General features: G+C 42.5%; 1 protein-coding gene across 1 annotated transcript in view; it reads left to right on the top strand.

Annotated features, from left to right (window-relative positions):
- UNC80 (unc-80 homolog, NALCN channel complex subunit) overlaps positions 1 to 13,985 on the top strand; it is a 437,997-nt gene that overhangs the window by 122,902 nt on the left and 301,110 nt on the right. Inside the window, 3 exon segments of the mRNA XM_029606152.1 lie at positions 1,108 to 1,112; positions 3,062 to 3,168; positions 9,846 to 9,942. Of these exon segments, the coding sequence (XP_029462012.1) occupies positions 1,108 to 1,112; positions 3,062 to 3,168; positions 9,846 to 9,942 (209 nt within the window).

Below are 13,985 nucleotides of genomic sequence, written 5' to 3'. Positions count from 1 at the left end.
CTGCCTCCTCTGTCCTCTCTCTTGCTTTGTTCCCCCATTCCAAGTTTGGTCTTCCCTGCTCCTAAAACCTAGAAAGCTATTCATTGCATTCTTCTACCCCTGAATAGCTCTCACCATGCTCCTTCTCCAGGCTCCCCTCCCTCCCACCCACCAAAAGCTTTCACTGGACCCCCTCTCCCTCCTGTTCACTGAAAGCTCTCACCATGCTTTTCCCCATCCTTTCAAAAGCTCTCACAGTGCTTCTTCTCTCGCCTCCTGATCCTCTCTGACCTGTGCTTGCCTCTCCCATCCCCAGAGTGGTTGGCCTATTCTCCTGATCCTTCTTTCTAGCCAGCAGGACAGCAGCACTTAATACAGTGTCAGCTTCCTTCCTACATATGGCCAGGCTCATGGTATAAGCCGTATAGATATTGTGGCTAATGCTGTGAGTCAGGCCCTACTTCTCCTAGGATGCAGATGTATTAACTGTGACTTCTGCCAGCTGAAAAGCAGGGCCATGGGGTAGAGTGAAAATAGAGAATCATTGTCAGGGCCACTGGGAAGAGAAGAAACCCACCAGCAGCAATTCCAGGGCTTCTGGGGGGAGTGGGAGTTCAGTAGCAGCAGTGTCAGGGATGCTGGGGGAAGAGGGAGCTTGGATGCAGCAGCCAGGGTCATGGAGGGAGGGGAAGAGTAAACTCGGCATTGGCAGAGTCTGGGCTGCCGGGAGGAAGAGCAACAGGGGTGGTGAGAATAAACTGGACTGCACCTCTCTGGTTCAGCTGTGTGACACCCCCTCCTTGGGGTTGCTATCCCGTGAAAATGCTAGATTCACATATTGGGTTGCACCAGCCCTGGATCTAGTATAGCAATAGGTGGTATTGTGCTTCTAGAAGTAGTTTGGTAGGAGGGAGTAATGCTTGTAATATGATAATGAGTCAGTAACCCTGCAAGGGAAAGTGTACTGCTGGAGAAATGGCATCAAAATCCAATCCATTCCTAGGACAGTGGGAAAACCATGTCTGTTAAAAAATGAACAGCGATGTTAATTCCATCCTCCAGTCCACATTCCAGTATAGATTATAATATTTAGCCTCCACAGTTCCAAAAATGTTTTGTTTGTTTTAGAAAAAGTTGTGAGTCATAGCTAGAGCTAGAGCGATATATGTATAACTTTTTGAGAACTAAATTATAATTTTGCTCTACCCTATTTAAGAATCTTTCAAATTGTGCAGCTTCAAAATTTATGACTTAGACAAAGCTTGCACAATTTCAAAAACGTTTTAATGGCTTATTTGTAGATTTATTTTTTTTTTTGTGCAGTTCTCCGGTGTATAACTATTTTAAGGTAGTTGATTTTTTTTTCTGTGAGCCTTAAATATGGTGCCATGACAATATTCAATGTATATGAAAAATATGATTTTTGAGGCTTTTTGCAGTTTTATATTTTGCTCAGTTCTGAAATTGGATCCTTTTGACTTTTGCTGGTAGTGCTGGCTTAACTCATTTATAACTAGACCAGCTCTGATTGGCTTTTATTACACATAACAGTAGTGAATAATATGAAATGATATATGCTTCATGACTGAATTAGTTTATCATAAGCTGTAATAAATTTACTCCCAGTCCTATAAAACATAGAGTTCAACAGATTTGATGGTAAAATTTCTGAGAGAAATTTCCTTGAATGTTTTGTTTTAACTGCATGTCCATAAAGCTTATTATTCAATGAGGCTCAATGAAAATTGCATCAGGTATTTCATGATAGAATAATAGCTCAATTCTCAGACCTCTTCTCTGCAAAATTCCTGAGCCAAAGCATGTTTCCCATGCTGCAAAAACCGTTATTCAGACTAACTGTGGGGAAATTTAGCTTTACCCTATAGATACTTACTCCTGTGCATAATTTTTTGTGTGTCCCTAATTTTCTTTTGCCTCACTTTTCTCCATACTTGAACTTCCAACCCATTTGGAACCTGCTTCGATCTCATTCTCTGTCTTTTCTCACTGTAGCATAGGTCCCAAACTTCTTGTTTATCACTGAGTTACATCATTCAAATGTCAGCATTTGAGTAGGGGTGTGCATTGGGTTTTAAACTAAATGAAAAACGCTACAAAATATTCAGGTTTCATTTTGTTTTGTGTAAAAACAAAATGAAACAAAAACCCCTCAAATTATTTTTTCTTTTACTTTAGTTTGCGAAAGTTAATGACAAGAACTGAAATGCAAAATTTGCCCCTACCTTTATCTTCCCCTCATTTTTCCTCCCCTCCACAGTGCTCTCCCTCCAACCATATTGACTCTTCCATGGGGGACTCCATGTAGAAAGGGGCAGGATGAATCCCTAGTCATACCTGCCCTGCCATCTTCTGCTTAAAAAATGGCAATCGGTACCATTTTGGAATTTAAGAGCTGGCAGAGCAGAAGCAATGGGTGATTGCTTTAATGTTTTTTCTATATCAGGACCCCCATTGAAGGGGTAAACTTGGTCCTGTGGGGCTTGATGGACACTGATTTTTTTTTGGTTTCTTTTCTTCTTTTGTTCTTTTTATAATTTAATGTTTTTCTATTCAGCAAATGAATCAAACCACAGTAAACATTAAACAAACAAAACCTGAATAAATCCCATCCACTATAAATGAAAAAATGAAACAAAATTAATTTTTTTTTCTCACATCCCTACATTTGAATAGCCTTTCAAATTGTAGGGGAATCTTACAATTTATTTTACACAGAAGGAATTCCTAGGGATGTAAGAATATTTAATGAAACAAAAACTTAGTCCTCTTCTACCTGAAAATCCCAGTTTCTAAACTTACATTTTATTAAATGAGATAAGAGTATTTGTTTATTTCAATAATCTCCCTTCATGAGAAACTCAAAAATCAGAACCATTGTAAGATGAACCTGGATCTAAGCTATGCTTCAACTTCTAATTAAGCTTTCTGTTGGTTAGAAAGTGGTGATAAACAGAGGTTCAAATCAACTTTGTTGGACCTATGCAAGTGCTGAAAGTGTGCAAACACTGAGAAATATTTTTGTTGATCAAGCACTCATCCCAATTAATCTAATCTGTAATAGGGAACTGGTTGAAACGCTCTTCCCTATCTGGACTGACGGATGGTGTAGAAGATCTTCTGGACATCAGCTCTGTTGATCGTCTGTCTTTCATTAGGCAGAGCTCCAAGGTGAAAAATATATATTTTTAATATATATACATTATAGAATGTTTTTTGTTTTGATAGAAACATTAAGAGTGGGGAAAACTCATTATAGTGAAACTTAAGTAGAATGAAATCTCACACCAATGGCATATACTTAACTGTAAGAAAGCAGGAAAAAGGAGGAAATAATAAAAATGTGGCAGTCTCTAGCTGTAATAAAGCATCTGTAAATCCTTGGTTATAGCAAACCAATGTCTTGTCATCCAAAATAATTCTTGTGTAGTAATTGATAAGCCATTTAATTCTGTTATGACAAATCCGCTTTAAAATAAATGGTTTAGGAGTCAACCAATTTGTTTGAAAGAAGATATTTTATAATTATTGCTCTAGAGAGGAACATTGATGAACTATGCCCAGAATGGACTACAAGCCCATAAAAGGAGACTTGCAATCAACATTTCAGTATATCTGTCAGTAGTTAGAGATAGCAGATGACTCCATGTCACAGAAACAGAGAAAATGACGGTGGACAAGGACCTACCTGGTATAACATTTTCTCACATCCATGGATCCCCTGTGCATATTCCATGATTTAATGTCTTTTGTTATTATTTTGGCTTCTGTTATCTCAAGTGGGAGTGTAAGGACTTATAAGAGTATATTGTAGCTTGTGTGATACTGCCTGCTTCTCCCCCCCCCCCCCCCCCCCCCCCCCCCACTGTGGGGACTGGCAGTACAAAGAAAATTACCACTTATTTTACCTTTATGTACAATCAGATAAGCCCAGGAATTCACATCCATTTGACTTAGAATAGACTTTTATTGTAAGGCATTAGGATACCAGAAAAAACATTAACAGCTTAAAGATCTTAGAAACTTACAATAAATCCTTAGCGCAGAAAGCACTTAGGGTGATTAGCTTAGTAGGTATGTATACATTAGCAGATGCATAACACATCAACTTAGCTGGAACTTGCTCATAATTTATGAACAGTTCTAACTTACTAGACCAAAGACAAGAACCAGGAATCGAACACCAGTCTCACAACTTTGAAGATCCTTGGTCTCTGAGCTGTGAGAGAAGCTGGAATTCAAGAAGGCTTTCTCTGTTGCTGGAAGCGCACATTAGTGCCTCGGCTTCCCTGTAGTGCTGAGATGGTTAGGGGCAGTTGGCTGTCAGGCGTATTGGAGGTCCAGGCCATGGTCAGAGGCAGGTAGCTGTCAGGCATATCCAAGGTCCAGGCAATGGTCAGAGGAAGGCAGTGGTCACTCGTATCCAGGATTCAGGCCAATGTCAACACCAGATATCTGTCCGAGGGAAAAGAAAGAGGGATGGATAGCCAGGGCAGGCAGGCAGGCAAGGACAAGAATGAGTGGGCAGTGTGGGATGAAGACAGAAGAGAAACTGGACAAAGTCTGAAGACGAGGTTGGACACTAAGAAGCAACACACACCACTGCGAAATAGTTGGACTTGTTGCTGAGGCAAATTGCTTCTGGGGAACTGCCCTTACATAGGCTGTGCGAATGTTGTCATCTCTAGGGTCTATGGGGACTTTCCCACTGCAGTCCCTTTAAATCTGAAGAGGTGATGCGCACATGCTATTAGTGGCATCCCGCTGGCAGCGTTCGCCACGTCCGAGAGAGTTGACCCGGCCGGGGAGGTAAGTGCGGTGGTTCACGGGGTTAGCCCATGGCTTGCTGAATGCAACAGAATCCACCAATCACAAAACTCCAAATATTTATATTATATTTATTTATTTAAAGATTTTTATATACCGCGGCACGTGTGGCACATCACCTCGGTTTACAGTAAACATTAATTCAGCAAGGAGCTTTACAAAAAACATATTAAATGGAGGAAAACAAGTAGCATGTTTAACAGAAAACTAGGAGAATAAATATCATATCCTTAAGGTTAACAAGTGTAACTAGGATGGTAAATATCATAGCCGTAAGGGTAACCAGGATAACCGACATTATATTCTGCTTTCAGCATGTCCAAGCGGATTACATTCAGGTACTCTTGGTATTTCCTTGTCTCCAAAGGACTTACAATCTAAGGGGGTTCTTTACTAAAGGCTTTTCTCCCATTCTATCTCTATGGAAAAAATGCTTAGTAAATATGGCCCAAATAAGGATCGGGGGGGTGAAAGTGTGCAGCTAGCCGCATCGCAGCGGTGCATTATCGCCCTGAACCTTTCGCCTCCATAGCGCCAGTAGAAAAACTGTAGTTATTTCCGGTGCTACTGCAGCGATAATGTATGAAACCTTATCGCCCACAGTGCTACCGGCCCCTCCTTATTCAAAACCTGGCCCAAACGCCTCCCTTTTTTATTTTAATTTGAAATTTAAATATTCAAATTGTGATGTGATAAGGCCCTATTGCATTTGATGAATGATCCCCTAAGTTTGTACCTGAGACAGTGGAGTAAAGTAGCTTACCCAAGTTTACAAGGAGTGGCAGTGGGATCTGAATGCTGGTTTTAATGGTTTATAGCCTGCTGTTATATCTATTAGGCTACTCCTCCATACACTTTCCCTCAACAGTACATCAAACACATTTACATCTTAATTCATTTCCTTAAAATGCTATTCAGTGGTCATTTCATAGAATTACATGATAACCATTTAACCCATATTTTAGCAAATTAGAACTTAATGAGGGCAGATTCTTCTCCACCCAAATGGTTTTGTATATTTTGAACATTTGGGTCCAGGGTCCGCGCGCGCAAGGCTGCCCAAAATCGGCAGCCTGCGCGTGCCAAGCCACGCAGCCTGCCTCCGTTCCCTCCGAGGCCGCTCTGGACTCAAAGACTTGGAACAAGATAGAAGCTGGAACAATGCTGAAGACCAAGGACAGGACTCAGGAACTTTGAAGAAACTTTGAAGACTTGAGCCAGCGGTGAAGACTTGGACAGGACTCTGAAGATTTGGACTCTTGGACGCAAGACGAAGGCTTCAACCAAAGACTTGGACACAGGAATGAAGACTTGACTGAAGACTTGGAACAGAAGACAATGAGAAACAGGAGATCTTTAAAGACCAGTAACCACTAGAGACCTTGCAAAGGCTTGGAGCAAAGACTGAAGAGCCCTTTTATAGGGCAACCAGGAGATGACATCATCAGGAGGCACTGCAGCATTTCCAGCCACAGGCCCTATGGTACACGCGCATGCCTAAGGGGAACACTGGAAGTCGGTGGCCCAGGCTGACAGCAGGTGGAGCAAGCACCAGACTCATAGCAGGTGGAGCAGGAGGTACAAGCAGCATCCCAAGGCTGCACTGAAGACCAAAGTGGCGTCTCCTCACAGCAGTGTACACAGGCGGCATTATTGGCATCGGGAACAGCGGCGCTCTGACTGCACAAGAAGGTAGAGGCAGCATTGGGGTGAGTAAGGCCGCTTGCAGAGCCCTCCCGTGAGTGGAATTGAAACAGCTCCTGTGATGGTTGAGCCTGGATTGCAGTTCCAGAGGCTATATCTTACATTTCTTTTTAGACTGACACTATCACTATGTCACAAAATATATATTCAGAGTTTCCTGCATTGGGGGAAAAAGTTTCCTTTCAAGGCCCTCACATTTCTCTTAGTGTCTCCCACTTTTATGTCTTTGCACTCAGCATTGATAATCACAGCATTCGAGAATAATGGAGTCACTCCTCAATGAAACAATTGAGAAGGTATTTGGTGGTTTCCAACCATTTGTACTTCATTTTAAGATGGTACAAGTTATTTTAGTTAGTTTGTGACTTCTTACAATCTCTTGTAATCAGCTGTTATAACCAATTAAATCAGTTCTTTTAGTTATTTTTTCTCTTTTCCTTCCATTGGGTTCTGGGCAAAGCTTTTGTACTTCTCTCCCATGGTAGTTTGAAGCATGAAAAATGTACTTCACAGTTTTTAGTCTTTTATCTCCTACCTCCTCTTGTAGTATCAAGGGTGATACCTTTCTCTCCTTATCTCCCAATTTTCAGTAGATATTCATGGGCCATTGGTGTAGTCCATCTCCTCTCCTTCTTTCCCCTTTCTCCTTCTTCTTCTCACAGATTGGCTAGAAGTCATCCTCTCCTTGGATCTTGGTAATCTCAGATTCCTCTTGCTGCAAGGGAACTTTTCCCATATGGTAGAAGAGCAAACTTAAGTAAGCTTAACTGAGTCCCAAAGGACTGGGCAACTTAAATAAATGGAATGAGAAAGTGGAAAGAAACTCTCATCCAAAATAAAGAGCTCCATAGAGTTTGTTAAGTCAGAGCTCAGCATCAGACAAGATGTCTCCTCCTAAGCAAAAGAGATCCACGAGGGTAAAATGGTGATCTCTTGATATAAACCAACAGGACAGTTCTATTGCTAGCAATCCACATGGGGGAGCTGCAAACACTTTATCCCTAAACAGTTTCTCCCCACACCAAGTGATAAAATCCTAACTATTTTATTTATTTATTTATTTATTTAGAGATTTTTATATACCGCAGTACGTAAGAAGATACATCACCGCGGTTTACAATCAACAATAATTTAGCAACAGGCTTTACAGATAACAGGTTTTACAGACAGAAAACAAAAAATTCGTTAAAAATTTTTTTTTTTACATACAAAATGATTTCGGCAGTAACTAATAAAATCATTTACAAACAAAAAACCATAGCAAAATATAACTCAACGGAGCTGAATGTAAACACAAGTACTGAATTGATATTAGGATTATTCTATTATTAAAACCAATTAAAGATCATAATAATGGAGCACGCAGGGGTGAAGGGAGAGGAAAAATTTAGGGGGCTGATGAAGGGTAGTAGGAGAAAGGAGGAGGGAGTTAATGAAGGGTAGAATATTAAGTGGCATATAAGTTTAATCAGAAATCATTGCGTGAACGCTTGTTCAAACAACCACGTTTTGAGACTTTGTTTGAATTTTTTGTGGCATGGTTCAAGACGCAGGTCAGTGGGCATCTTGTTCCAGAAGTTAATTCCAGAAGTTAATTCCAGAAGTTAATTTTATTTATTGATTTATTTATTTATAATTTTTATATACCGACATTCTTGTATAATATACAGATCATACCGGTTTACATTAAAACAGGAGATGCAGGAAAAAAGTTACCTTTGTCAAATACATTTAACATTAATAACAATGAAAATTGTTAACAAGGGATAACAACTATGAAAAAAGAGAAAGGTAAACAAAAGTGGAAGAAACATAGAAGTTAAAAGAAAAAAAACGAAAAAAGGTAGCACCAAGGGTTGCACGAAGGGGTGCACAAAGGGGAGTGCCCCTTTGTCGTGCCCCTTCGGCGCGCGACGCCAGGTGGAATGGCGCCGTTTACCGGCTCGACGCTGGGCTGGATGACATCACAAGGGGCGGGTCTCATGTGTTTTTTTTCTTCATAGCGATCTCCATTCACATTTTAAAGCTGATTTTTTTTCATTTTTTTTGAGCTTTTCTCTTCAGTGAAGCATCTCAAAAGTGCCTGGTGCTGGTGGGCAGCCCCCTCCGCCTCAGTGCCAGGTGGAATGGCGCTGTTTACTGGCTCGACGCTGGGCTGGATGACATCACAAGGGGCCGGGTCTCATGCTTCATAGCGATCTCCATAGCTAGTGGGGACTAACAGGGTCCTTATATTTACATTTGTTAGCAATTTTATATGAATGTATTCTGATATTTTCATTTGCTTGTATGTATTCATTTTATGGTATGTTTCCCAGATGTATGACAATCCAGAACTGAAAATAAATAATTAAATGGTGCTACACATTTTTATTGTAACCCATGAAGCACAAACGGATTACTGATGAGCAAGTGCTTCCCTTGATCCTGTTTTTCTGATAATAATGTTTTGTTACCTATAACCCTGCTTGAAGTGGAACCTCATTCTGGATTGTAGTAGGACACACACTTCAGAAATGATGGATTGCATATTTTTTTTAGTATGGCTTTCTATTTTAAAATGAAATTGCTTAGAGCCTGGTGTTTTTTATGTTCTCACATTTTTGCATGTCAAAGGTGTGCCCCAAAGAATGAATTCAGGCAGTCTTCCCGTTGGATCTGACCCCTTCTTCCTGTACCTTACCATGTGCCAAGTAGTGGCAAAAAATGAAGTACCCAACTCTATGTCATTGACAGTATAGGGGAAAAAAATCTATTTCCATCTGCATCTGCCGATCAACAGAGTTTCCATAAGATTTTTCTCATGATCTGGTTTTCTTGAGCATACATGAAAATATACTTACCGCTCTGATCCCTGCTTCTTTGCTTGGCTCCTTCTTTCTGTATGATCTTCTTTCCTATATTCAGTTTCTTTCTTCCTCATTTTTTTGCAGCTCACTCCATCCTGGAGCTCTTTCTTCCATCCTTACACTTTCTCATTTTTTTTCACTTCTCTTCGTTCCCTGTTACTCTTTTCTCTTCCTCCTGTTCCCTTCCATTTCTCTCCCTTTCTCCCTGACTTCTCTGATCTTTCACACGATCTCCATAACCCCTTTCAATTGCCCACTTCCTGACTCCTTCCCAGCCTTCCTTCCTGCCGCCTCCTCTACGGTATGCTAGCTTCTCTGCTTAGCTTCCTCTTCTACTTTCTGGTTTCACTTTCTCTTTTTATTTATTTTGGAACAAACATTGAAAAGGGGGAATTTAAAACTGTTCATAGTAGAGTCCACTAAAGCATCCTAGTCTGAGGGGCTCTGATTCTTATCCTATTTTTGTAGGTGAAGTTCACTAGCGCAGTGAAGCTCTCCGAAGGAGGACCAGGAGGTGGCCTGGATAATGGACGAGATGAAGAGGAGAATTTCTTCAAGCGTCTTGGTAAATGGCGCTCCGGTCGAAGGAATCCATCCAAGCTTCATCACACAGAAGAAAAAGATGGTTAGATATCAGGGTTCTTTTTCTTCTGTTCTTTTTTATATTACTTTTCTTTTCCTTTTTTCCTTCCCTTTTTTTTTTTTTTGTATCCTCCATACCCTTTCCCCTCCATGGTTTTTGTGTCCATTCCGTTCTTCACTAAAACTTTTCGTTTTTCTAACCCATTACATTTCTTTTTTTTTTATTTTCCTCTTTTTTTTTTTGTTTTAGTAAGCACTAGAGAAATAGAAGGAAAATTTTAAAACATAAAAAATGAGTTTACAGGAAAAAAAAATAAAAGAAGTAAACTCACTTTTGGGCTTTAAAAGCTATTAACACAAAATCCAATGCACCTTCTTCGGGAAATGGATCCACAGCATGCAAAAAAAAAAAATTAACATTTCAATTAAGTTATTCATTCGGCACGACACTGCTTAACGAATGCCTCAGTAAAAACGATGGATGGCCCATCAGTTTTCTTGCTAGTTTGGCTTGGCTTTTCTACAAAAGCTCAGCATTTTTGAAAGAGAAAACCCTGTACAGACCTTGTTTTAATTATCTCTTTTCTTCTGTGTTTGCATGTTCGGCATTTGCATATACTATTCCTTAGCAAGACACTGTCCTGCTTGTCTCAGTCAAAACAAAATTTAAATAAAGAAATATGTAGCATCATAGGAAATCCTTACTTAACTCAAGTGCTAGGCAATTTTTAAAAAGTCTTAAGAGAGCAGAGCTTCTTGAAAAGCAGCTACTCAGGTTTCAACCCACCCTGCTACAGTTGTGCATCATATTTGTGCCGTGTTCAACAGTTTCAAGCAAGATAAGAGAAACCAGAGGATGAACCCAAGTCCTGATGTTAGAATTTAAGTCTGATTTGATTTTGATCAAAGAGCTCTTCCTTCAGCTTGGCGTGCTTTTGTGCTATCAGCACAAAAATCAGCAGGAACAGGATCCAACATTCCCAAAATAAGGCAAAGAATAATTTAGAGGCATATAAACAAAGAGATGTTCAAGCATTAACATTCTAAAACTCATGATATTACTAGTGAATAGGCCCCATTGAAAATAATGGGGCCTGTGTTAAATAGCATGCGTTTTTGTTACATTAACGCTTAACATAACCTTCATGAATATGCCTGTTAGTGTTTAAAGACACCATGCAATTGAATAGAGGTACAGAATAAAAAATTCTTGTTTGATTAAAAACCAGTTGAGGACAATTGGAATTTCAAATCATATGGTCCATATTAAGCTGCTTTCTGGTTGACCAAGTCAACCAGCTAAACTTATGTGACTAACTTGGCTGAGCTATTTATCAGTGCGACTGCACCACTGAATATAGTCACCTATCTAATAGTTACCTGGATAAGTTTATCCAGCTAACTTTAGACCAGCTGAATAACAGGTCTAACTTATCCTGGCTATCAGGCCGATACAGTAAGGATGCGGTAGAAAGAGTGCGGTAGTGCCGGGCGCACCCTCGTTTGCCGCGCTCACAGTTCAGATCACCTACCGCTCGATACTGTATTTAAATGGCATGCAAATGCAAGCCGCGTCCAAAGCGCGTCGAAGAAGCGTCCATGAAGCGCAATCCATTTTACTGTATAGAGCGCTATACAGCGCCTATACGGTAAAATGGGTGCGCTGGTACCTGTCATTTCAAATGTCATTTCAAATGACATTTGAAATGACAGGTACCAGGAAGTGGATGGTTCTCCTACGCTCGGGCATCGAGGATTGCCAGTCCTCTCTCCCTCCCTCCCAAAGCAAGGCGCAGGGCGAAAATCAACTCGACAAGTTATTAAGAAAATAGAAATTGTAACTAAAGTAAACTTACTGCATGCTTCCAGCAGCCCCAGTCCTCTCTCCCTTCCTCCCGAGGCGCCCACCGCGGCTCCCCTGCCTCCCTGGGGCTTCCAGCAGACCCGCCGGCGAAGGTGCATGAACGCACGTCCAATTTGGGCGCTCAAGGCACCTTCGCTGGCCTGAGCGCCGAAATGGGACGTACAGGTGGTGCGAGCTCATCATGCCAAAAAAATTGCACCAGCAGGCAACTGGAAGATTGCCAGAGCGGCGGAGCCAGGGCCGGGGGGGTGCGTGGGATGGGGTGGGGCGGCGGCTCCCCTACCTTTCCTGCATGCGGGGCAGCTCCGGCTCGCCTGCCTGCCTGCCTCCCTCTGTTCCGCCGCTCACTGCCTCCCCAGCGCCATCTTGCAGCTTGTGACATCACCCCTGACCCTTGAGCGCCCAAACGCCGGCGAAGGTGCATGAACGCACGTCCAATTTGGGCGCTCAAGCAGCGAAGGCGCATGAGCGCACACCGTGACCTGAGCGCCCGGATGGACCTCTGAGGTCACGGAGTTCGCGCATGCGCCTTCGCTGCTTGAGCGCCCAAATTGGACATGCGTTCATTCACCTTCGCCGGCGTTTGGGCGCTCAAGGGTCAGGGGTGATGTCACAAGCTGCAAGATGGCGCTGGGGAGGCAGTGAGCGGCAGAACGGAGGGAGGCAGGCAGGTAGGCGAGCCGGAGCTGCCCCGCATGCAGGAAAGGTAGGGGAGCCGCCGCCCCGCCCCCTCCCGCGCACACCCCCCTCCCCCGTCCCTGGCTCCACTGCTCTGGCAATCTTCCAGTTGCCTGCTGGTGCAATTTTTTTGGCATGATGAGCTCGCACCGCCTGTACGTCCCATTTGGGCGCTCAAGCCAGCGAAGGTGCCTTGAGCGCCCAAATTGGAAGTACAGGCGTGCGTTCATGCATCTTCGCCGGCAGGGGCTGCTGGAAGCCGCCTCACGGAGAGCGCCCGATCCGCCCCGGGCTGCTGAAGTGGGAGAAGGAATGCTGAAAGAGAAAATGAAGGGACAACATGAGCCAAAGCGGGAGAAGGAATGCTGAAAGAGAAAGTGAAGGGACATTTGTGAGTCAAGGTCCCTGTCCCTGTCAGCACGGGCCCATATAGGAGACCGGCACCCATGGACGTGGCCATGGCAGGTGAGCGGGGGCTGGGGGAAAGTTTGCTCGTGAAATTTCACGGGCAAACTTTACCGCCTACACTCTAACGCAGGGGTAAGGGTAGGCGGTAATTTAGCAGGTTAAAGACGTGGCTAAACTGCAGGTTAAAAAGGCGATAGTCGGGGCGCACGTTACTGTATGGAAGGGAATAGCTAATCGGAGCGTTTACATATCATATACATGCCGCGGGCGGAAAGGGTTACCCGTTGATTTAAAGAAGCGGTAAGGATGGTTAAAAGGGATAGTGAATCGTGGGTTGGACTTACGCAGCCAAATTGCGGGTACAAAGTGGGTTAGAAACAGGGTAATCGCGGCCGCGCTTTACTGTATCGGCCTGTAAATTAGCCAGATAAGTAGCTCAACCTTGAAATACCCATGTCCCACCCCTCACTTTTCCAGATAACTTATCAGCCAGATAAAAAGTTATCTGGATAAATAGCCACTGAATATGGACAAATATTGAAACAGTGCCACTTAGCCAGTTAATTCCGAACTTATCTGGCTAAATGGCACTGAATATCAGCCTCATAGTATTTAGTACAGTGAGGATGAAGAACCTAGAGCAGTCTGCCAAAGTAGCACTAGAAAGATATAATAATAGCAGTGTCTACTCTATGTACGAATGCAAATATCTATTGAGCTATTTATGTAGGGGCTAATTGGCTCAGGACAGAGCTTCCCACATTTGTCCTTGGGACCCCACAGCCAGTCAGGTTTACAGGATATCCACAATGAATATGCATGACATAAATCTGAATGCATTGGAGACCCCCACATATGCAAATTAATCTCATACATATTCATTGTGGATATCCTGCAAACCCGGCTGGCTGTGGTGTCCCCAGGACAAATTTGGCAAGACCTATCTCAGGGGAATAGTCACAGCATTAAAGAGACTTTTACCTCAAAGTCACTAGTTCAAATCCTTGTCAGGTCAGTGAAGACTTAAAAAGATGACTTATGTAAGATGAGCTGATGGTCTTAATCCAGTTCCATAG

Source organism: Rhinatrema bivittatum, chromosome 6 (assembly GCF_901001135.1).
Source record: "Rhinatrema bivittatum chromosome 6, aRhiBiv1.1, whole genome shotgun sequence".
NCBI classification, from domain to species: Eukaryota; Metazoa; Chordata; class Amphibia; order Gymnophiona; family Rhinatrematidae; genus Rhinatrema; species Rhinatrema bivittatum.
This window is presented reverse-complemented; position numbering and strand designations above follow the sequence as displayed.